This window comes from Wyeomyia smithii, chromosome 3 (genome assembly GCF_029784165.1).
Source record: "Wyeomyia smithii strain HCP4-BCI-WySm-NY-G18 chromosome 3, ASM2978416v1, whole genome shotgun sequence".
NCBI classification, from domain to species: domain Eukaryota; kingdom Metazoa; phylum Arthropoda; class Insecta; order Diptera; family Culicidae; genus Wyeomyia; species Wyeomyia smithii.
The window spans coordinates 32,941,550-32,967,771 of record NC_073696.1 but is presented as its reverse complement, the minus strand read 5'-3'; the positions used below and the strand labels follow the sequence as shown (position 1 = coordinate 32,967,771).

General features: G+C 37.2%; 1 protein-coding gene across 1 annotated transcript in view; it reads right to left on the bottom strand.

Moving 5' to 3' along the window:
• LOC129731460 (uncharacterized) overlaps positions 1-21,290 on the bottom strand; it is a 104,391-nt gene extending 83,101 nt beyond the window's left edge. Inside the window, exon 1 of the mRNA XM_055691472.1 lies at positions 18,905-21,290. Within this exon, the coding sequence (XP_055547447.1) occupies positions 18,905-20,334 (1,430 nt within the window). The 5' untranslated portion in view covers positions 20,335-21,290. The remainder of the gene's footprint in view (positions 1-18,904) is intronic.
• Between the last annotated feature and the right edge of the window lie 4,932 nt (positions 21,291-26,222).

The following is a 26,222-nucleotide window of genomic DNA, read 5'->3' as shown; positions in this document are numbered from 1 at the left end:
GTTTTGATCTAAATAAAGTGTCTAGCAAATAAGTGTTAATTATTCATGGTCAGTAATTTTTCCTCGATGAATAAATACTGGTTGAAGAAGTTCTAATCGCTGCGATAAACACCCGCTACACACGTGCAATAGTAATCCATACGTACGAACGAATGAGAAATTTAATTCGATAGCGTGCGCTTTTATAAGCGACTAATATTTGCCACCACCCGCTTTCTGCTGCTCCAGAAAGAACAGTCTGTTTTACCAATCAATAAACAAATGAGAAATTCAATTCGAACGCTTTGCGTACGAATGAATAATTCAACTTGTTGGCGTGTGTATGATACCGGTAGAGTTTTGGAATGTAAATGATGGGGTGAAATGTTCGAATGGTACCTTATATAGCGAAGTTTCGTCAGTTATTTGGAAAGAGGGAGGAATTTAGAAGAATTTGGAATGGCAAGGAAAGTATAAAAGCATCGGAAACAGTGACCTCGAGTAAAACAACAACAACAACAATTCGTTTACAAAGTCAGATCGATTGTATCCGTTAGTGTGGGCTGCGCTTGGGAAGAGAGGTAGTGATTGGTTGCTCGGTATGATTTAGACAATCGATGTTATGTGTATTTCAAACAATAGGATGTTTTTGTTACATAAACTCAACCGTAAAAGAATTTCTGATCGGTTGATGCCAGAACTTCGATATTCTGAAAAGAAATGACTCAAAACGTGACTACTTTCCCCTGGTTGAATTGCTAGATTTTCCAATTCATGCGCCTAATTTCGATATAGACGTTGGTCCAACGCCAAAAAATATACCCTGTGAAAAAAATTTTTTTTCCTTTATTTCTCCATGATCAGATATTCTCCTTTGTTTAGGTTATTTTTTGTAGTTTGGATTAAAAAAAATTAGGATTTTCTAAAAATAGGCATTTTAGATAATTTTTTTTAATACTTCTTATAATTTTGTTTTTAAATATTTTTATTCTAGAGTGTATATATCTTTTTTGAGAGAAAAAGTTTTTATCTACAACTATGCCAAAGACGCACTTTTGATGGCATTTAGTTGGTGAGAGCATTAGGTTTAATACCCACTTTTATTGATTGAATGTCAAAGTATACTTGAAAAATCTCTTTTCCAAACGATAGAAATTTTTCTAGGAAAATAAATTGACGATAATAAATCCGAAACGAATTTTTCCCTTACAGTTTGGACCCTAAGGAACCTGTAAAAAATATAAAAGGATTAGGTTTCATGGAAAATTGAATAAGTGGACATGTTTTTTGGATTTAACATAAGAAAAACCGATTTTTTTCAAAAAAGTCATCGGGGCCAGTTGAAAACATCATTTTCTAGAGCTGCCGCCGAAAAAAAGTTTGTTCGTAACACCATTCTCTATCATCTGGAGGGTGAGCCTCAGACTTGTGCAATTTTGGGACACCCTAGTCACCATATGAACAAACCATATTGATGTTATAGTTTTTTGACAGATTACGTTTTAGTGCTCTTACTTCTTTAAAATTAGATTCCATACTTTTTAAAAATTGTTTACCAAATTTCATAAAAACTATGACATAGATATCGATCACGTCTGTCATAGGGAACTATGCCATAATTTCCGTGCACCGTGTAGTAGCCCCTTTAGAGTCATTGTCAGCTAAATTTTAGATAAATTTGACATCACTTTTCGTGATCGTGATTCGTTTTTTTTGGAAACGTTCCTGAGACATGTTGAGAACCTCTCGCACTTTGGAATCATTTTCATCCATATATGGAACCATTTAGAGCTAAATTTGAGAAAAAGTTTGTCGTCGCTCTTTCGGGCAGAATTAGAATTACTTAAGATTTTTAAAACAAAGTTAAGATTAGTTTCTTTATATTTTTTTCTGGATTCCAGAAGTATGCTCAAGCAGTTTCATTTAATTCGGAATACATAGTTTGCTTCATTCGTCTTTTTCAGAGATTTTTTCAGATATTTTAAGACGAATTTTTATTTTCTTCTACTTCTTTTGCACCTAAGACGCAATTTTCAGCTCTTTTTGTCTAAATTTCGAGCATATTTATGATAAATATTAGTAAGTAATGAGTATGTGTGTCCAATCACAAATAGTGACTTCTCAACACTGTTAGAAATTTGTAATTTTAATTGTTAGGATTTGTTTGCTTTCCCAATTAGGACTTATCGTTCGTAGGGATTTAAACCTACTTGTCAGAAAAGGGGAAGTAAACTTACAACTAACTTAATTGCTAACTTATTGGCTATAAAGAGAGCTTATCGTAGCAATTGAGGATTGCAACGATTTTTGTCAAAAATTGTGAATAATTTTATTTGACATAGCTTCTAATGGTTCAACACCAGTAAGTCTATGTAATTCGAGTGTACCAAACCAAGGAGGACGCTTCAAAATCATTTTCAGAATTTTATTCTGAATCTTTTGGAGCGTTTTCTACCTTGTTGAACAGCAACTTGACCAGGTACAGCATAAAGCATTGCTGGTCTAAAAATTTGTTTGTAGATCAAAAGTTTGTTCTTTGAACAAAGTTTAGAATTCCTGTTAATGAGAGGATATAAACATCTCGTATATTTGATGCACTTGGCTTATAAACTCTCGATGTGCTCTTTGAAAATGAGTTTTTTATCGTAAATCAGTCCCAAGTACTTAACATTGTCAGGCCAACTTAAAATAACCCCATTCATCTTGACAACGTAATTATTGTTTGGCTTGAGGAAAGAAGCCCTAGTCTTATGGGGAAAAATTATCATTTGAGTTTTAGAATCATTGGGGGAGATTTTCCACTTTAGCAAGTAAGAAGAAAAAATATCTAAACTTTTTTGCAATCGACTGCATGACACGAAGATCGAGCATATTTTATTTTTACTTTCCCTGTCTAACTTGAACGTTTTAAACCATTATTTCAACGGTTGGCTTTTTCTAGCCTTCAGAGATGTTTCGCAGCAATTTTGTGATGAATTCGGAAGGCATTTTTTTTTAATTCTTTCAAGCCTTTCGAAGTATTTTTTTATCAGCTACATCAACAAGAGTTTTCATGCATTCTAGTTTAAGTTAGGAGTTTTTTCGAATTTAAGGTTGCTTTTTGAAGTTATTAGAAAATAATTTCAAATCAAATTTGTAGATGTGATGTTTTTTTTTTTTTTTGGTTTTAAGAGTTTCACTGCTGCCCAGTAAATAACAAATTACATACATAAAATCCGACCGTTATCCGTTCGAAAACGCTTCATTATTATACCGTTCAGAAAAAAAAAATTGACTTTTAGACCGAACTTCCCAGACTCTACTCGATTCGATGGCGATCACTATGCCACAATAGTGTCCAGTAAAATATTCGACTTTAATTTGAAACGATTTTACATTGTTGAAACCCAACAATGTTGAAGCCAATGGGAATAATTTTGCGGGCAGCATTCATTAACCCTCTCCCGCTCACAAGGTTTATCATTAAAATTTATAGCTTCACGAGAAAATTCAAGCTGAACACTTTGTAGACTAACTAAAATTACTGTCAACTGTAGTATTTTGAAGAAGTATGCCCAGTGATGCTCTGAGGCAGCAGATAAAAGTTTATGGAACAATCGTAAGCACAACAAACTATTTTATGTCAAGATATGATAATTAGAATTCTTGGTGCTCTAGAGTCACCATGAGCGGGAAAGGGTTAAATCTGTACCTTTACTACAATAAACCCAATCCACAATAACAGCAATCGCAACATTGAAATATTTCTCTAACTCGAGTTATAAATGATGATTTCTTTTGTACTGAGCCCTACTTTTCTACATATTGCAACAATAAGCAAGCGAGACCGCAAAATGAGCCTGTCCTAACGGTGATCTCTGACGCGATACAGATGCGCAAAATTCACCCCCAATTACGCTGTCTGCGGTGGCAGTTAGGTACCGCAGTAAGAAACGAAATGTTCGCTAATGAAAAGAAAGCAAGATCAGACATTTGCACGCGCAAGTAGGGCGATAAACAAACGTCAAGGCGAAGTGTTAGACAGCAACATCTGCCACCGTCCATATAATAACTATGTAGTTAAAATTTATTATACAACTGAAATTGGGTTTCGTGTACTCTTTCGGTGAGGACCATCAGGCACCGGCCGTCCGTCGCGTCGGCGGCGGGTGGCTAATATTTGTAGCAACTAAACCTAAAAAGCGATGACGAACAATAACCCTCAAGCGCAACTTCAACAGCCATTGTACACACGATCTGCCTGCGGTTCTGCAGCAGCAGCAGCAGGGCAGTGGAACGCGAGAAAACAATCCGCTTTTTGCCAGCACTTACTATTTTCATTTTGTATGGTCATCGTCGTACGGTCATGAGCGGTCCTCAAAGTTTTAGTATTGCGGTCAAAAAATGTGCTAATGGTATGTTTCTACGTGGTTTGCCGAGAAGAAATGAGGTTTTTTTTTGGCGGATGTCAGTAATGATGATGACAAGTGGAAAAAATGACTATGACCCGGTGAAGGGAATCACTATGTTGACGGAACATAAATCCCAGCCGTAATTGACTGTTTACAACTTAATTGTTGTTTGGCCGTTGCAGAGGTCCGAGCCGATGTTCCGGATGAAAACAATGGACCGATTTGGAACGGTGGTATAGTGAGCTGAATGGTGTCATATTAAACATTCGCGCTAGTACAGAACTGTGTCCCACAGTAACTAAAACCATCACTTTTGGCCTCTGTCTGCAAAGAAATTTGAAAGCTAATAAATTTCCTCGCTAGTCATTTTGAAACCCTAATTAGCACAACAGACACCGGAGTTGAATGCCTATCGAATGTGATCTTTGAGTTTTTTTTTTTGTAGTACACTCCGTATTGATCATATCCGTTCGCTTTGACGGCGTGATCGGATATTAGTACCAGAAGCAGGAAAATAGTCAATAAGTGAACACACTGCCACTTTTGGCAGCTTCACATTACCTGATCCGGAGGTACGTGTACGAAACAAAAGACCAAACTGACTAATTTGGCCCTTTCACATAATTAAAGATGCTAATTATACCTTGGCTGACCGAGGAACCGAGAAAAAAAACCTATTATTGGGGGCTTGAAGAAGTAACCTTGACATCGCGTAAAACACAGTGAAATCTGCTATGCACCAACGCGGTCGAAGGTGGAAAATTCCTTGGCATTAGTGAACAGCACTTGGAGTTCAAATTATTGTTCATTTTAATGTACGAACTTGTTTTTTTGTAGCAGTTTAAACTTTCAGTTCGATGTACGAAGCTGGCTAGTCGTCGCAGGTTCGAGACTCCCGCTAGCCTAGCAATTGCCCTGTATAATAAACAGTTGGTTGCAAGGTCGGTGTATAATAAACAGAAGGTCAAGTTGCGAATCGGATCGTAGCAGCAAGACTTTGCTTTTTTACAGCAATTAAAAAAATTGTCCTTAATTGAATTGAAACAACTTTACACGACGGTAATTTCAGATAATGAGCAGGTCCACACTTAAACAAGAAGTTGCATTGATTTATTGCAACCAAGTTGATTCAACAGCTTAGTGCAGAGCTATTCATCTCTTGAAATAAATTCAATCATCATAAACATAAACGTCACAGACGAACGAAAGTAAACGACGATTGAACGGTTCTCTTTGTCTGTTTTTATTACCGTTTAGGGTAGTTTTAAAGCTCTTAACTAAACTCAATTACAATTTATGTTTCGAATGTCACCAACATTAGAAGCTTTAAAATAAACTTATACCACGATTGCAATCTTGGACAAACTTTGCAAATTTATTATTGAATCCGAGCATGAGCATGTTGAACTGAGGAGAAAATAAACAGGAATAAAAGAGTGCAAAGGTGCTACATGGCTAAGTTAATAAAATTTGCATGACACCCCAAAGTTCTTTGTACTAACGGGTTTCTAATTTTTTTAGTAGACAGGGAGTGCCCTGTGAGTAGATCTGTGAAAGTTCCATGAGTCTTCCCTTTTAAGCCTAAGAAGCACCGAATTCATCGAGTTCAGCTTTTAAAACGCTCGAAGAGACTCCACCAAAAAGTTCTAGACCAACAAAGTTAGTGGATAACCCTTGCCTAGCTAGTAAGCAAGCCTTATCTTCTTCTTTGATTCCACAGTGACCCAGTATAAAAAGACCTGGTTTTTCTTAGCCAGCTGTCGGAATGATAAGGATGCATTCTAACACTAGTTGAGAGTGGCAAAAAGGAGAATTTAGTGCTGTCTGTTTGAATATCGCAGAAACCGTAAATTTTTACATGTCGGTAATTGCTTTCCAGACACGTATTCGCGCATTTTTATTATAGCGTTACCCACCAGGAATACTGTTATTGATTCGAGGAACTGTGAATCATTCAACGTAGAAGAATCTGTGTGAAAACTGAGTAAGCCTTCGAGAATTCTGAGCCCACCTCGTTCCCAACATGCTGATTCTGTCTCTATTATTTTGTAGGGAGCTTCGAAGTTTGGTTTCATTTCTACCCGATCCTTGTTTCTTTCAGTTTTCTTAGGTGCCCTGTTCAATTTAAGAGCGACTCCAGTTTTACCACGTGATGGAGAGGAAGAAGGCCAAGTATTGCATCTAAGGCTTTCGATGGAGTGCTTCGCATACCTCCACTCCATACAAATTGATGTACAGCGTAGTTTTTGGATTTTACCAAGCTTAGCTTGAGTGGATGACTCAGTCATTTGAGCCACCGAACTAACGAGGCGTACGCAATTCTTGATTCTGATCTGATTATTGTTATACACATCCAGTGTTTCATACTGGGTTCGAGATCCCACCTTTTTCAAATGGCTCTACTGCATACTCATGAAGCGTTAGCCTAAGTAATTGTTTGCTATACATATTTGAGTGTTCCAGTTTAGTTTCTGTTCAAGTATGATTTCCAACTATTTAACTTCGAATGTTTGCAAAACCAATCATATCAAAGCCTTTTTTAGTTAGCCTGTGGCTGTTTCCATTTCAATTTTTTAACGATTTTTGATCGGTCAACATTCATCTACAAACCTTACAGTGTACAGGGTGCGGCAGGTTAATTTGTGTAACAAATGACTTATTTCTTTTGATCGTGTATTGGTTTACGTTAACTTTCAAGTACTGCATCAGAACTTTAGCATTATTTTATTACAAATTCGTAAAAATGTACCCCTAAGAAGGTATGGCGAGTTTGTTGCTCGCCCAGAAGACGCGTTAGGTTTGCAGGGTGATAGGATATCATTGGGTCACAGTTTATTTCATCAAAAGGTCGCTACAGATCCTAAGCAAAGGACCCCGTGAAGCAGAGGTCTGCGGTTTGCACGTACGCTAAACGTGATCTGATTGGTTCGCGCAAAGATTCCTCGCAGCCTGGACGTACCAGGCTGACCATCAGACAACATGCCAAACCAGGTAAGCAGGTTATGATGTTATGAGTGACTGGTTCGAAGAGTTTACTTCATTGTTGTAAAAAAAAACCTAATACTGAAAATCCTGTTCTACGACGAAAAGCTGTTCAGCATCAATGCTGTATCCTATCCGGAGAAAGTGATATTGTAGTTCCATAACAAACATCCGGCGGGATCCATGATGTTTGGTTTAGTGATGTCCAACGGCTTAGGGATCAATGGCGTAGTTAAAAATTTCTTCTGAGTGGGTTTTGAAATGAAAAGTAAATTTTGCGAATGTTGCAGAGAGAGTAACCTAAATCGTAGAGCTTTTCGTAACCGCAAGGTTACAGAGTCCACTTTGACAAGCGGGTGGTGACAGGTTCTAGTCTTAGTAGAACCAAGCAATTCGTTGGCCTTTTTTCACATGTTTTAACGCGGGTTACTTTTCCTAATAACTTAAATACGGTACAAGATATCGACCTCATTTTAATCATGTTTTCCGTTTTTGGTCAAAGGGAATCATATATCCGTTTTCAAAAAAAAATCACAATTTTCGGTGAAAATACTGAAAATTCAAAATGTTGAATTTTGGTCTCTAGATTAGCCACTATCATATTCAAACGAGGTTCAAACATTTTAAAACGATTTTATTCGTTATATTCGCAACTCAAAAAAATCTTTTTTCACGCGATCCCATACAACGCATCCTTCAAAGACCTTACTGTATGGGTTTATTCTCAGGCTCTCCCACACAAAAAAACTACCCTTCAGGCTTAATAACCAATGGTGTAAAGCTTCGATAATGTCATAGAACATTGGCGTCCACCTGTGCAACATGTGCATTATACACAGATACCCTATTCTCTAATATCCGAACATATGCAATTATCAAAATATAATGACCTATAAAAGCAAGTAAGCATACGAACGAAAGCCTTCAATTTAAAACATCAAACACATGGTCTGATTTTCTTCCTTCATTTCAGAAAAAAGAACTTAAACAAATGTTTGGTGCACATGTGACTAAATGAACCACGCGACGGCTCTGTCATAGACTGTAGCACATTATACGTTGTTAGAGTGAGCTTGCAAAAGGGTATGATAAGGTCGATAAGAAAGAAAGTAGGTTACTAAGTCTGAAGTAGGGTTTGCGATCCAAGGAACGATTTCCCGGGAATTATCTTTTTCTGGGATTCCCGGGAATAGAAATATTGATTCCCGGGACCCGGGATTCCCGAACCCCTCGAAAAAGTTTCCATACAATATTGCAATAAAACTAAATATCGTATCAAAACACGAAACTTACGTCGTAGAAGTGTAAATCAGCTTCAAAGTGTGCATTATACGAAGCAAATGTTTGCTTGAAATGACGATCAATATTTGCTTGCCGTGTAATATCATATTATTTGCTTAAATTATTTGTCAAAAATATATGTTGTCTTATTCAGTAAACGAAAAATTAAGAAGTATTTTCTTCGTCTAATTTTTTTTTTGCTAATGAGTTTACTACTAAGCGGATAGTTGCTTGAATTTTTCTTTGTTTATTGACAAAAAATTTTAAACCTGTAAATTGATGAAAAAATTGAAGCCCGTAAATCAATGCAACCAGAAATAAAAAAAATAATAAAACTCAGTCAGTGTAACTTGGGTCGTTGCCGCGATTTCACATTATTTACGTAGGCATTTAAATGCTTCAAATCCTACCTGCCAAACACTCAGCTTCATCTTCAACAAACTAAAAGTATTGGACTCTTCAGTTTCTAATGAAATGTAGCAAGAGCTGAAATCGGTAATTTAGAAGTATTCTAGAAATCAGACACCACCGGTGATTCAGCGATCTTGAGCAAAGTTTTACAGAAGGGAATTACATTATTTGGGCTCAACGGAAAATTGTCAGCGCATCTGAGGCGATTGTTCGACGGCATAAAAACACTGAAACCTACTCTTCTGCTAACATTTGCTGCAAAAATCGATCATGAATTTCTGGAGTGAACTTGAATAAGTTTTGTTTTTTAATCCGTTTTTCATGCGAGTTGATAATTTTTTTTTATTCTCGCTTATTTTCCGTCGGTCTAGTTCCGCCACTGTTGTGGCCAATCACCGACGCCCAGGGAGGCGACTCCACACCCAGGACCCTAACTCACGACCCGTTTATTAACGGACCGGCGCAAACGGCTTTACTTCCTCATGCGATGGAAGGCGTGATCCCAGAGATTTTTCGCTTCAGAAAATCTCCCGGTGTCGGCTAGAATTGAATCTAGGCTTGTTGGGTTGGTTGTGAGTGGATCACGCCACCTCACAACCATCGACACCTATGTCGGCGGTGGGATTCGAACCCAGGCGTCGAGCGTGGTTGGCGGAGACGTTACCAACCACACTATGCCCCCGCTCTGATGCGAATTGATAATGAAATTGTTACGATTGTTTGAAAAAAAAAAAAATACCTTTTATTAAAAAACTTTATCTGAAATTTCATTTTTGCTAAGAATTTATTTCCATTCCCGGTCCTGGGAATTCCCGGAAAATGAGATTTTTTATTCCCGTTTCCCGAGCAATCTATTCCCGGGAATATTGCAAATCCTAGTCTGAAGGAGACAAAAGCACTATAACGCGGAGCAGGTTACTTCTCAATTAGCAACACTGCAAAAAGAAAAAAAAAAACAAAAATGTGCGAACAGTGAAAACGACCGGACAGTACCACAAAAGATCAAAAAACTACTGGTTAAATATATCAGGAAATTGAAAAAACAGTAGTTGGCGCGCTCACATCACACTATAGGATTTCAGGCGGACAAAAATCGGAAAAGTGACTGTCGCCGATCTATTTCTCTATATTTTTCATAGAAAGTAGACACTCTAACTAAGAAAAGTTCCAAATTTTAAGACTGTAGCAGGTACTATACCTGAGATATCGAGACATAAAGATGAAAAATGGTGAAAAAATGCACTTTTTCTACGAAAAGAAGTAAAATATAAAAAAAATATTTCGCGCATAATAACAGAATAACTATTGAGCGTATTATATTTTTTTAAACGTTATTGATTGGACTTTCAGAAAAAAGTGTGGTTGTGTGGTTTTATGGGTGAAAAAAAGGAGATAAAGCACAATAAAAAGAAGAAAATAAAAAAAAATCATCATTTTCAACTTTGTTGGACAGCATCTTTTTAGTCCCAAGAGCCCCCGCGCTGGGTCCTTGTTTTTTTTAACTTTCAGGTGTCTACTAACAAATTCAAGAGTCTAGCTGCGTTTAAAACCGACTTGAAAAATTTTTGGTTTTCATAGGAAATATTCAAAACCCGAAAAAAAAAATTTTTATCATGTTAACATAATTATTTTTGAGTGTATCATATTCTCATAAACGTAAGTGATTTGGCTTTCAGGAGAATGAGTGGAAAAAGAGATAAGCAATAACAAAAAGAATAAAATGATAAAAAAATCATTATTCTCAACTTTGTTGGTCGGTATTCTTTTACTCCCAGGATTTCCAAGGCTAGGTCCGTATTTTATTCAAGTTTCAGGTGTCTACTAACAATCTCAGAAAAGTTTAGCTGCGATTACCTGCGACCAACCGATTGAAATCGCTTGACAATAAGAAGAAAATGAGAAAAATCATCATTTTCAACTTTGTCGGTCGATATCTTTTTTTTTTTTCAGGAGTTCCAAGGCTAGGTCCCTGTTTTTTTTCAAGTTTCAGGTGTCTACTAACAGTTTCAGAAAAGTTAAGATGCGATTACCTGCGACCAAACGATTAAAACCGTGTGACAAAAAGAAAATAAGAAAAATCTTTATTTTCAACTTTGTTGGTCGGTATCTATCAACTCCCAGGATTTCCAAGGCTAAGTCCCTGTTTTTATTCAAGTTTCAGGTGTCTACTAACAATTTCAAAAGAGTTTAGTTGCGATTACCTGCGACCAAACGATATAACTTTTTTGGCAAGTGATCAATCTCTGCTTTTTGGAGCAAAATTGAAGCACATTAGAAAAAAAACGTTTTTTGCCTATATTTCACTCTAGGACGCCTTGATCGATATTCACCAAACTTGACACACATGTTCCTTACACATTAGAGGCTGTCAAAAGCCTATTGGAAAGGGTGGGGCAGCCACTGATAGAGAGAAGCGCTGGATTCCCAACGAATCCATGTTTTATTTCCACTTTTCATACCAAAAAATACTCCCCTCTATAAAAATTTGACCGTAATATAGTCACAAATGATCCTAAGTAACTTGTTTTGTTCATAACAAGTAGAAAAAATACCCGAAGTGTAGAGAAAATGATGAAAATATTTTTGTCCGTCTGCTTGTATGAAAACGTTCAATAGTGCATCACCCACTTACAATACGGGTTGCGTTGTATTACAGATATGAGTACGGAAGAATATTGAAGGAAGAGAATAGGAGAGAACAACGTAAAAGATGAAGTGTTTTCTTGCTATTTTTAGCGATACTACTTATCGACGAAGTTATTAGTACCATACCCTGCCGAAATTCGAAAGTAAATTCTTTTCTGTTGGCATCCTACATTCCATTGGTAGGTACCCTGATAACAGTGATGCATAGCCCTTATAATAGAAAAAAGAATTAAGACGGAAGGCTCTTGAGGAGACTTAAAATGAAAATCAGCATGAGATGATTTTCATTTTAAGTTGTAATTTGTAATTTAGTCTCGCTTCATATGTATTCTTTCAATCTGATATAAGATTACCTATGGTATCTAATGCTCAGTTTTTCATCCAATGTTAGTGAGCTTGAGCTTGAGCGACTGCACATTTCGTAGTTGCTTCAATGTAGAAAAATTCAGTAACTTCCGTTTTGTTTAGATCGATAACGGTGCCGGCTACATCCGTACAGTCGGTTACGGAAGGAATGAAGGAATTGTTACACAATCGTTGCAGCAAAAGTCCGAGTTTACCTCTGCACCTCTAACGACTATAAAAGAAAGAAAGGTTACTTTATGACCGTGATAAGCACGGATTTTTCACTCTTCCCTCTTCACGCTTATGTATAAAATCTTTTGCTTTTCTTTGCCGAGCCTCGTTAGTAAGTCCTGACAAATATGTGTGTGTGTGTGACTTTTTTTTGGAATCCAGTGCGAGGGAAGGATCAAAGGGAAGGAGGATCGGAGGAGCTTGAGCACAAACCCATGCGTAAAAGTTCCTCTGACACCAAACGGCTTGATTTTACTAAGATGTGAACTCTTAACCAATCTCTCGTCAAAGCGGACTCTGTAACCCTGATGTGCGAGCTCTTCTATTTAATTTAATGATGTTGATATTCGATTTCTCAACCTGCGACATTTTCTCGGTACTTGAAAAGGTACACGAAGCAGTGCCGGTTTTCTGAACGACAATCTTCTGTGAGTTTTAGCTCCAAAGCATTGATTCATTTTTTTGCGTTTGACAAAATTGCTCTTTGGTGTCGTGTATGTATGAAACTTAACAATTTATCTGTGATAGTAGCTGTGATTGGGCGAAATCTGAGAGGTTTCGGTAATTGAATTTAAATAAAATGTGCAATGCTCTGAAATTACACAAACCCCAATTTCAAAATCGGTTTTGATCTTTTGCAACAAACGACGGTCAACTGTATAAGTTAATGGATAAAATCAATCCGGTGTATACATTACTGAGAAGAATGAACTCAGTAGGGTAAATGTGATGTCAATTAAACCCTTTTTATTTTATTTTCCATCACTAGTTGCCGTTCCTAATCATAAGCTGCCAATCGAAAAATAGGATTTTGTTTCCATCATGAGGACAGTACAATACCGAAAAATGTATTTAGAGTAACATCAATAACAATGAATCAAAAACCGTGAGATTGCTTTTGAAGTCCATTTTTAAACGAATTAATAACCCAATTAACACATCTGAATAAATGAAAGATGATCAAATTAGACTTCACGTCCCAAAAAAAAAATCGACCGTGTCGATGCTGGAAGCAAGGCCACGAGCAGCGTAACGGTAATTATTATAATTATACACATTATAACACAATGCCAAGTTCAGTCAATCAGACTAATTTATCCTAAATTGATCATGCAAATACAAATCAACAACACAATTGGTACTGGGAAAACTGTTTCAGCAGTTCTCTTCCCGATTCTAACTTGATCGATCATACGCTTATGTCACACAGGAGACCTGAAACAAAGTTCAATTCCCTCAGAAGCTTTGTCATAAAAAAAATAAAGTCTACATTTTTTTCCATCAATCTTGTATAAGGACGAGCAATCGTGTCACCATAAAAAAACCAACAATCAGCTCGAAACCAAAAGTGAACCACATAGCGGAACGTTCATTGTAGCTCTCGCGTCGCACAGTGGCGGGTCTCCGAACAAAAGTCGGACAAAACCCAAAATGTTCATTTAAAAAGCAGAAAAATCCATATCAGGTTGATTTTTTTATTAAAAATTCAATTTTGGTATCAAAAATTCAAAAAGTTGGAAAAATATCTCTCTAAAGGGCAATTAAAATTTTCTTATGGCTAAAATTACGTCGTAGTGTTTTTATGTATATCATTATTCATTTATATTCCCATCTTTTGTTATGTTTAAGGATCCAGTAGTCATCAGCGAAACTGAGGATAGTATATGTAATATAAAATATTTAATAATAATGAATTATTTCAAAATTATAATTTAAAATTTTAATTATAAATATAATTTAAATAAGTACGGTGTCAGTATAGTCAGTTTCTGGCGAAGCGAATATAGGAAACCAGTATAAACTGTCAAAATGTGAACCAGCCAATTGTGTGCCAAATTTCGCAGTTGGAAAACTGCGATCATGTAGTATTGAAATAGATATTATTTTTGGCTCAATTAATAGATCGCATTAATTTAGGAAACAAAATGTTAAATACGTTAAACTAAAATACGTGAAAAAAGAAATATTCATTCATATAAAATCAATGTTGTGTGTAATTAGCTGTCTTAAAAAAAAACCACTGACATTAATTAACTAATCTGTCTTTTTTTCACGCTATACTATTTTAAGAGAAATGCGCATTCGAAACTAACTATACAGTATATTATATGTTGAAATATGCAAAATGGTAATAGATTTAAAAAACTTGAGTCTAAGTAAAAATTTGTCGTTTAACATGGTCAAAAGGGGGTATGCCAGTTTTATGTGTTTTCATACTAGTAAAAATACAATGTCTATATACGTTAGTCCATAATTTGTGACGTGTCGTTTTATAGTAATCAGGGACACCAGATATGCAAATTTATCAGGAAAATGAAGATTTTTAGAGTCCGTATGCAGACTTTTATTGATTTGTCGATATTTGCAGTTTTTTCAGAGAGCAGATTTCATATTAAAATTAAATTTAATATTGAACATTGAACTTAAATTTCATAATAAATTTTCGGAGTAGAATAAATTGGAAATATTACCTATTCTCAATATTTGAAAACAGGTGACATCGATCAGCTCAATAGCATCAAACAGCGAGTTCAAAAAGAATTTTTTGTCAAACTTGGTCTAAATGTCGACAAACCGCACGCTGGCTTCGGCAATAGCAATAACGGTGTTACAGAAATACGTTTTTTCCAATGCAGAATTTTTTTTGGAGATAACAGGAGTCGATTTAAACTTAATCCAGCGATTTCAGGCGCTGCTAGCAACGATTTCGAGTGGAGAAAGAATTGATGCATCAACATTTATGTCCAACGCTACCGTTCATTATTACGTAAAATTGTATGGATGTTCGACAACAGTACACAAATTACTAATTCAAGGATGTGAAATAATCGTTTTATCTTCGAGTCCCATTGGCAAACTTTTGGAAAGAGCCCAAGAAAGCATAAATAAAGCAATCCGGAAAGCACGAGAAAATAAATGCCTGGAAAGGATCACGTGAGAGAACTATCGGTGACATGTTTCGTGAGCTGCTAATTGCGTCAGATCCGGTAATTCCGAGTTTTAGTTCTTTTCTTGTGTTCTTTTACCTTGTTTTCACATCTGAACGTAAGCCGATGATGTTCTTTTAGAATAACTAAATGAAACTACTAACTACTTCTGTAAAACAACGTAACTTTCACAAATCACCATGCGCCTTCATTCAAACTATTTTATTTTCAATAAAAATTTCTGTTCAGCGGGGCAGAAAGGGGCAAAATGGGACCTTAATATTAGAGAAAATTTCCTATGAAATGCATACTATGCGACCTGTGCAACCGATGGATCAGATCGCACAGCATACATTAGCGCAAAAAAAAAGTTTTTTTTCAGATCACTCAATAGGTATTTCAAACATTTTACAAAAGTTATGATGAATTATATAAAAACATTCAATACGAAATACAATTCTGATTATTTATCTTCAAAATGCAACCTAAATGTTCATTTAAAAAGCAGAAAAATCCATATCAGGTTGATTTTTTTATTAAAAATTCAATTTTGGTATCAAAAATTCAAAAAGTTGGAAAAATATCTCTCTAAAGGGCAATTAAAATTTTCTTATGGCTAAAATTACGTCGTAGTGTTTTTATGTATATCATTATTCATTTATATTCCCATCTTTTGTTATGTTTAAGGATCCAGTAGTCATCAGCGAAACTGAGGATAGTATATGTAATATAAAATATTTAATAATAATGAATTATTTCAAAATTATAATTTAAAATTTTAATTATAAATATAATTTAAATAAGTACGGTGTCAGTATAGTCAGTTTCTGGCGAAGCGAATATAGGAAACCAGTATAAACTGTCAAAATGTGAACCAGCCAATTGTGTGCCAAATTTCGCAGTTGGAAAACTGCGATCATGTAGTATTGAAATAGATATTATTTTTGGCTCAATTAATAGATCGCATTAATTTAGGAAACAAAATGTTAAATACGTTAAACTAAAATACGTGAAAAAAGAAATATTCATTCATATAAAATCAATGTTGTGTGTAATTAGCTGTCTTAAAAAAAAACCACTGACATTAATTAACTAATCTGTCTTTTTTTCACGCTATACTATTTTAAGAGAAATGCGCATTCGAAACTAACTATACAGTATATTATATGTTGAAATATGCAAAATGGTAATAGATTTAAAAAACTTGAGTCTAAGTAAAAATTTGTCGTTTAACATGGTCAAAAGGGGGTATGCCAGTTTTATGTGTTTTCATACTAGTAAAAATACAATGTCTATATACGTTAGTCCATAATTTGTGACGTGTCGTTTTATAGTAATCAGGGACACCAGATATGCAAATTTATCAGGAAAATGAAGATTTTTAGAGTCCGTATGCAGACTTTTATTGATTTGTCGATATTTGCAGTTTTTTCAGAGAGCAGATTTCATATTAAAATTAAATTTAATATTGAACATTGAACTTAAATTTCATAATAAATTTTCGGAGTAGAATAAATTGGAAATATTACCTATTCTCAATATTTGAAAACAGGTAACATCGATCAGCTCAATAGCATCAAACAGCGAGTTCAAAAAGAATTTTTTGTCAAACTTGGTCTAAATGTCGACAAACCGCACGCTGGCTTCGGCAATAGCAATAACGGTGTTACAGAAATACGTTTTTTCCAATGCAGAATTTTTTTTGGAGATAACAGGAGTCGATTTAAACTTAATCCAGCGATTTCAGGCGCTGCTAGCAACGATTTCGAGTGGAGAAAGAATTGATGCATCAACATTTATGTCCAACGCTACCGTTCATTATTACGTAAAATTGTATGGATGTTCGACAACAGTACACAAATTACTAATTCAAGGATGTGAAATAATCGTTTTATCTTCGAGTCCCATTGGCAAACTTTTGGAAAGAGCCCAAGAAAGCATAAATAAAGCAATCCGGAAAGCACGAGAAAATAAATGCCTGGAAAGGATCACGTGAGAGAACTATCGGTGACATGTTTCGTGAGCTGCTAATTGCGTCAGATCCGGTAATTCCGAGTTTTAGTTCTTTTCTTGTGTTCTTTTACCTTGTTTTCACATCTGAACGTAAGCCGATGATGTTCTTTTAGAATAACTAAATGAAACTACTAACTACTTCTGTAAAACAACGTAACTTTCACAAATCACCATGCGCCTTCATTCAAACTATTTTATTTTCAATAAAAATTTCTGTTCAGCGGGGCAGAAAGGGGCAAAATGGGACCTTAATATTAGAGAAAATTTCCTATGAAATGCATACTATGCGACCTGTGCAACCGATGGATCAGATCGCACAGCATACATTAGCGCAAAAAAAAAGTTTTTTTTCAGATCACTCAATAGGTATTTCAAACATTTTACAAAAGTTATGATGAATTATATAAAAACATTCAATACGAAATACAATTCTGATTATTTATCTTCAAAATGCAACCTATCGCATTGAATTCGAACAAGAATTAGGTGAGTATTTACTAGTTAAAGTAAAATCCAATATGTGCTTTCTGAGCGAAAAAAATCATTGAAATAGCATGACATAACAACGTTTAAAGTGCTCTCAAAAATTCAAATTTAATCTAATTGTCTTGATATTTGGAAAACACGTGGTTCAATGAAGTAGAACTTCAAAAAAAAAATATAAAATATCAATAATTAGAACTTGAGTTTTGTCCGGCTTCCGGCCACTGTGCGTCGGTGCAAACGTAATCTGAACGAAAAACATTAATATGAAAACTCCATAACTAATTCAAAACTGCCTGCTACCGGAAAGAACAACAACAAAAAACTCACCCAATCGGTAACCAACCGTACAGGTCACTTACTCGGGCTCACACACGCACAAAAACCGTACCGGGCATTTCTAAATCCAACATCAACAGCAGCAACAATAGATAGAGAGCCTTCCGATGTTGCGCGAGATTCGACATTGAACAGCAAGGGAGGCCCCTCCTCGTAACCGTGCAAATGTTAGTTTCAACTAATAATGTATGAATTGTGGACTCCCCTTCCTACCCTTGCAGCAGCACATGTTTGCCGTCACCACAAGGCATTTGCCAGTCGACATCGCTGCGAACACCAGCAGTAATAGAGAAAAAAAAGCTTCGGCCGTCAGCCCCAATGGCGATGCTATCACATCAGAACGGACCAGTCACATTAAAGAATGCATACACGTTGGAAAGGCTACTGGCTCGTGCTAGGGTCAGAATTCAAGTGCAAAGCTTGCAACTGCAGCTTGCATCGATACGCAGTGTTCACCGGACCGAAGAGAAAGGAAAGGGGACCTGTAGTTTTGTTGGAATTATTCATGATTGCCGCAATCCAACGGTCAAAACGGCAAAATTGTACAGTGTGCCACACTAGTGCCAAGTAGAAACAGAACTCTTGTTGAGAAAAAAAAAATCTTTTTATTTGTTTAACCTTACAAACAGAAAATAATGGCCCATAAATCATTGAGCGTCCCTATTTTGGCATGATTCACGCAGATAGCAATCAACGTGCTATATTATATCAGGTCCGGTCTAACAACAACGTTGAAACAGGCGATAGTTCGAAACAGCCTTCAGGCCGGTAAACTTGCCGCGAGAACAATGCCCACTCGCATTGCAAATATTTCCTACCCCCTTCTGTCCCACCAGACATACACGCAACAGTGCAACGAAACAAAACGTGACTTACCGTTCCTCTGCATCCTTCACGCTATCCCAGGAATCCCCCACTCCGGAAGACGCGTCGTCTAGTTTTTCCTCGTCTTCCATGCCAGAATCTTCTAGGCTTATTTGGCAACTGGAAAGAACCACCTCCTTCCCGTTGTCGCCAACCTCAATCCAATCGGCGGTTCTAATTCGTCCCATCCTAGAGGCGGTGCCACTCGGGGAAACGTCACTCGAGGATCGTGTTTCAGGTGGATACCGCTGTCGTTTCGACACTATGTCAACTGGGTTTTCGTGAGCACTTCTCATTGCGGTTAATTCCGAGATGAGCAGCTCGTGAAATGCAACCTTTTTTTCACTCAACTTCAAATCCATCGTGCCCGGATCGATTGCCGGGGGTTTGATTACTTTAACAGTTCGACGATTCTGGTCGTTCGAGGGTGTCACATATTCGCCGCCCTCCGGTTCCGGCCGGTACGGCAGCCGGATCGATGAGCTTCGTATCACATGGTTGTTCGAGTCCGGAGAAGCCCTGCTCTCCAGGAGGGCATTATTCCGAGCTTCTATGATGGTCGGACTGCCATTGGTAACCACCGTTGCAGTTGTTGAAAAATTGTCAGCACCGAGGCCGATGATTATTTCGGTCATGTGCGCTTTGCGGGTTTCAAGATTTTTTAAATTATTTTCCCGTTCGAGAGAATTACTACTAGTAACGCTATTGGTGTCCGCCGAGTTTTGCTCGGTGCCACTGTCATGCTCCGAGGACGCCGAATTGATCACAATCACGTCCGATGAATTACGCTTAATTGCGGCGTCTTGTAACGGGTCCCCGTGCCGACGGCTGTAGGAATTAAGTTTTTGGCTGGAGATGCTATCGTCTTCGTCGGCAGAATTAAGATGATTGGGATCATTACCGTTAGTGGTTCTGTGGCTGACGAGAAGATTCGTTTTAGATTCTGACTTCTGCAGCGTCGACATTGGAGAGGACGATGTCGAGGTGGACGCCGATGAGGAAGAATTTACTTCGATTATACTGCACGTTGAAGTATAAGTATATTTGTTGTTTTCAATGTTGGAAATATTTTTGTGGCTGTAGCAATTAATGCTAATCTCGGCAGGATGAACTGGTCGCGGCACATTGAAACTGTTAGATCCATCAAGGTAAACTTCGGTCTTCATCGCTGGATAATCCACTCCATTCAACGTGGAGTGGTGATTCAAAGCACCATTGAAATTGTAATGTCCTTGACTCACAACTTGTTGAGAAGGACTCTTCAGTTGATCCTCAAATCCGGGAGATTTATAAACCACGGTGCGCCCAGGGTGTGGCGGTTTCAGCGTATGTATTCCCACATTACTGGGGGAGTTTTCGCGATGCTTTGCCAATGCACTGGCAACGGCCGCAGCACTTGGCCTTGGCGGCACCGGAGGTCCTGGTTTTCTTGTCGTTAACATTGCAACTCTCACTCACTGATTACCGCTAGTAACGAAATCATTCCACAAACCTATAACAAATGTTGCCGAAACGACCACAAAAACCGCTCAAGCTTTACGCAGGCACAAGTAAACAAACGTGAGCGGATATATTGATTACACTTGATTGGATACACTTGTCCGTAGAAATCGACACCAGAACTTGATAATCAAATCACGTTAACTCACGTCACCTCGCAACGAAACGAATGGAATTACCAATCGAATTATTCCTCCATGCACTAATACACAGGCCCCTAGCGCTGGGACAAAACGTGACAACGACGGCTGTAACGAGGTTTCTCGGCGTAGAAGCTGTGAATCATCAGCTCACTCATAAAACTATCTTACGCCAAAGTTTCAGCTGACTGCGTTTGCTGTCCGATTATTACAAATCGTCAGGAGACCTACTTTTCTCACTTTCAACTGAACCCAACGTGTCTTCGATGACGCTTCTGCGGCTCACTTTGCAGTCAAGTAACCTCCAAACACACGATACCTGCATTCACTCCGCTGCCGTGAGGTGTCCTAATCCCCACACCATTCCGTTCATTGAAGGGCACCATTCATCTTCAAATTACTCCAAAAAATCATAAGCCGCAGTGCGGCTCGAGCTGGCTAACAAGATGCTTTTAGAGAATTACTACAAAACGGCGTGAAACTACATAAATGGATATCCTTCAATTGCTGAAATTCGCGCACAAATTGAACACAAGATCGGGCTCTGCTGAAAAAAAAACAGCAAGCAAGCTTTCAACGGGTAGGCTGAGTGTCTCCCGTGTCTCGCCAGTCAATTTCGCGAACTACTTTTCCTTTGTCGAACGCACGTTCAGACGACGTATAGAGGATCCCTTCGAGTTTAGCCTAGTTCGTAACTTCTACGGCGCACCACCGACCGTCCGACCGATATTCAAACGCAAACTAAAGAGTACTTCGCAGCCAAACCGCACTCGACTTCAACCGGAGGTGTTTTGAGCGGATCGACTTGCTCGAACCAATACCAGTGCAAACGGAGCACAGGTGCGTGCGTGTGAACGTGAATGGAGAAACGGCCAAAGCCGCTCCGCTCTGAACTACGGCTAAGCGAGTCGGGATGTCGCGGGCACATATTTGAATGTCAGTCCAAAAATAAATATTTTGAAATCGTATCCACAAACGTAAAAGTGTGCATTTCAACGATTCAATTAATCAATTTAATTGAATGGCTTTTGCGATGGCATTCGCCATCAAAGGCGCAGAATCTGACCATCCCTACCGTGATTCTCCATATAGTAAAAGCCGCAATACAAAGAATCAGCTAGTCACGGAGCAGGAAAACGTGAAAAATATGCTGCCTGTGTCTCGGTTGTCGCTTTTCAGCTGATACCTACTCGGTCGGTCCGCATGACGCAGGGCTGTTGTCGTTTGTTATTATTAGTGTTATGCTTGCTGTTTATGTATACGGTTTAGTACACGAGCCCTTGGAAATGATAGCACAGTTGTGTGCTGGATAGCGAACTGCAACTTGTACTTTCTGAGAAAACCGTTGTTCATAGGGAAAGTTTTAAAATGACATCCCAAAAGAGTGCTACTTTTTACAGTATAGTAGGGTAACGGGGGTGTTTTGGCCAGCTTTGGGAAGTGTTCGCACAGTCCATTAAAAACAAACACAACTTTTCAACATAAATACTTACTCTATTATACCATTGTTAAAAGCTAAGTGTCTATTTAAATATACACCGTTCAACAATGCAATATATTGAAAAATATCCTAGAAATATCAAAATTTCTACGAAGTACTAAAAACATATTTTGGTCCACCAAATTTTTACTTTGACCCACCTATATATCTACAGACGCATTTGTGAAGAAAAAAAAAATATCTATGGAAATAGTTCGGACTAATTATATTTAAGATCATCATCGGTATTTTTAGAGCAAAAAAAAGTGGGTTTGAGGAGAACATCCTTCTGCTGTGAATTTTTGTAAATTTTAGGCATCTAAAAATGAAATGTTTTGGCTTATGGCGGTTTGACAGGCATTCTCATCTAATTTCATATAGTTAAATGTGATAAATTAAGAAGTAATTACCTGTAAATTGTCACAAGCTGCTTCTTTGTTCACGTGCAACGGCCGAATGGTAATCAAAGAGATGTCAAAACTTGGCATGGCCAAAATATGTTTGCTTCAGAAAGAGGCAAACATATTTCGGCCATGCGTTTAACCACTTTTTCAACTTTTTCCATCATGTTAGAGTATACAAACTGTTTCTATGACATTTTATTGATGTTACTACAACAACGACATATTTGTTACAATAGCTTCCGGACGTTGACTTGTATATTAGCACTTCCTCTTGACTTTGGGTTAACTCAGCCATGACTTTGAATATGTATGAACTAATTCCAAAATAACAGTACCTAGAGCCAGTCTTTCGCCGAAAATTATAGTGTAGTATGATTCTTAGGTGTGTTATTCAATGTTGCATGCATAGTTTTCTAATATTCATTGAAGTTATCAGATAAATTGCGTAAAATGTTACCGGGTGGGCCAAAATATGCATGTGGGCCAAAATACCCCCGTTACCCTATAATGACGATATTTAATGTAAATATTACCAATATTACCACAAAAAACTTTATAAGTAGAAGTGAATAAATCAGAACACTATTGAGCAATTCCACCAAAAATGTCAAATGTGTTATTATTTTTCTGACGTCATTTTTGATTCGTCTGAAACTTTGTATAGACGTTTCAAAAAGCAAAAGATGCCATTCTTTGCTATTGGTTTAATTTTTTAAAACACGATTAATTTTTGAGAAGCTTTAAAAATGCTATGTTGGGAAGGTATTGATGATTATAAATATTTTCAGAGCCAAAACGGTTAGCTTGATCAGTTTGACGTCTTCGGCAAAGTCTCAGATAATAATTTTCTCATTCCGAAAAATTATTAATCTTTTTTATTCTCGCTTATTTTCCGTCGTTCTAGTTCCGCCGCTGTTTTTGTGCTAATTACCGAAGTCCGGTGGGGCGACTCCACCCAAGACATTAACTTACGACCCGTTGATTAACGGACCGGTGCCAACGGCTTTACTTCCTCATGCGATGGAAGGCGTGATCCTAGAGATTTTTCGCTTCAGAAAATCTCCCAGTGTTGGCTAGGATGGAATCTAGACAAGTTGGGATGGATGTGAGTGGATCACGCCACCCCACACCCATCGACACCTATGTCGGCGTTGGGATTCGAACCCAGACTTCGAGCGTGGTTCACGGAGACGTTTTCAAATACGCTAGGCCCGCCTCAAAAAATATACATTCTAAAATATTTTTTTTATTCAAAAACCTATATTTTTTACGAAAACTACAAAAGAGTACCTAAATACTGAATACTGTCCGATCAGAGATAAATCAAGAAAAAAAGATTATGACTTTTTAAAACATTTTTTTTAATTTTTGCCTTTCTCCTAGAAAGGTATAGCAATCACTGGAAAAACCAAAGGTATAAAAGTGGTCCCAATAGCCGAATGTCATATACCACTCGACCCGTTTCGACGAACTGAGCATTTTCTGTATGTATGTATGTATGTGTGTATGTGTGTGCAACTTTTTTTTTCTCACTCACTTTTCTCAGAGATGGCTAGACCGATTATCATAAAATTAATTGCAAATGAAAGGTCTAGTTGCGCCATCAGTTGCTATTGAATTTCATTGTAATCGGATTTTTAGTTTACAGGGTTATGTATCAAAATGTAAAAATCACGAAATATCAATATCTCAGAAACCACACAACCGATTTCAATGAAAGTGGTTCCAAATGATCAGGCTGTCTCCAGAACTCCCAACTTTTGAATTTCGTAATGATTGAACATATGGTTCAAAAGTTATGTAAAGAAAAATTATCCTGAGGTTGTTTAAACTCACTCATTTTTCTCAGTGATGGCTTAACCGATTTTCACAAAATTAGTGTCAAATGAAAGGTCTAGTTGCCCCATAGGTTGCTATTGAATTTCATTGCAATCGGATTGTAACTGCAGAGCTGCGATTAATCCAAGCAACATGCTGACTATGACGAGAGAGAAAATATCACCGCACTCGTTTCTTTCTCTCATGAATAGCCAGCAACCATCACAGTAAGCGTGGAGATCCGACAAGTGATTCAATATCTTGTCTCTCTTGTTGCCATTTTCGGGTTCTCATTGTCAATCGTCGTGAATATACAGAGTTCACTCGGAAATGTCACTGCAATGCAAATCAAGGTGATTTTTGGAATATCAAAAATCGTTTCAGTAGCGTGATTATGTCAGTGCCAGCTTGAAGTTTGTTGCTATCAGGATTTTTTAAATTTGATCTGCTTTGCGGTCCGTGACGATCCCACTCAAGATATGGCCACCAATGAACTAGGTTTATAATTTCAAACAGGTCCGCATTTTTACATTTTTCAATGAGAGGCATGGTAGGATTTTAAGCACTTCTAAGCACTGCTTTGATCCTCGTTACCATGTTACTGAAACATATTCCGGCCATTTATCCGAAACCAGTCGATTAACTCCGGCCATCCTCTTCGTTGAAAGAAAATATGAATGAAAACTAGGAGAAAAGCAAAACCGTTCCGAACCGAAATTGAACAGTTTCAAAGTTGAACCGTGCCAAAATTTAACAGGATCTGTATATAAATATACATACCCATACATATTTTAAAGTTTTCTGTTTTGCCACCCGCGATTCATTTTTTGCCGCGAACTAACACTATGGGTATTCATGTCGAGCTCGTAAACAAATACCCAGCCGTAAAAATACTCACCTCCATTGACGAGTAATGGAAGATACACAGTTTACGGCTGGGTATTCGTATACGAGCTCGATGTGAAGACCCCTACTGTCTTTAGTTTAACCTACAACAAGCACAATATTCAAGAATCAAATTAATAAACTCATGCTGTCAAAAAACAAATAAAAATGCAATATTATTTTTCAGATATGAGATCATTTGAAAAATATTAATAGATTTCTTTCTATAACAATTGGTGTTATGAAAAAGCACCAAACTAAAATACGCTCAGTTACAAAACGAAGTAATAGGGTAACGGGGGTATTTTGGCCAGCTTTGGGAGGTGTTCGCACAGTTCATTAAAAACAAACACAATTTTTCAAGATAACTACCGACTCTTTCATACCATTGTTAAAAGCTAACTGTCTATTTTAATATACACCGTTCAACAATGCAATATGTTGAAAAATACCTCAAAAATATCAAAATTTCTACGAAGTACTAAAAACATATTTTGGTCCACCAAATTTTTACTTTGGCCCACCTTCATATCTAGAGACGTGTATGGAAATAGTTCGGACTAATTATATTTAAGATCATCATAGGTATTTTTAGAGCAAAAAAAGCGGGTTTGAGGAGAATATTCTTCTGCTGTGAATTTTTGTTAATTTTAGGCATTTGAAAATGAAATGAATTGGCTTATAGCGGTTTGACAGGCATTCTCATCCATTTTCATATCGTTAAATGTGATAAATAAAGAAGTCATTACCTGTAAATTGTCACAAGCTGCTTCTTTGTTCACGTGCAACGACCAAACGGTAAACAAAGTGATGTCAAATTTTGGCATGGCCAAAATATGTTCGCTTCAGAAAGAGGAAAACATATTTCGGACATGTGTTTAACCACTCTTTCAACTTTTTCCAACATGTTAGAGTATACAAACTGTTTCTATGACATTTTATTGATGTTACTACAACAACGAATTGTTTCAAAAGCATACATATTTGTTACAATAGCTTCAGGACATTGACTTGTATATTACCACTTCCTCTTGATTTTGGGTTGACTCAGCCATGACTTTGAATATGTATGAACTAATTCCAAAATAACACTACCTAGAGCC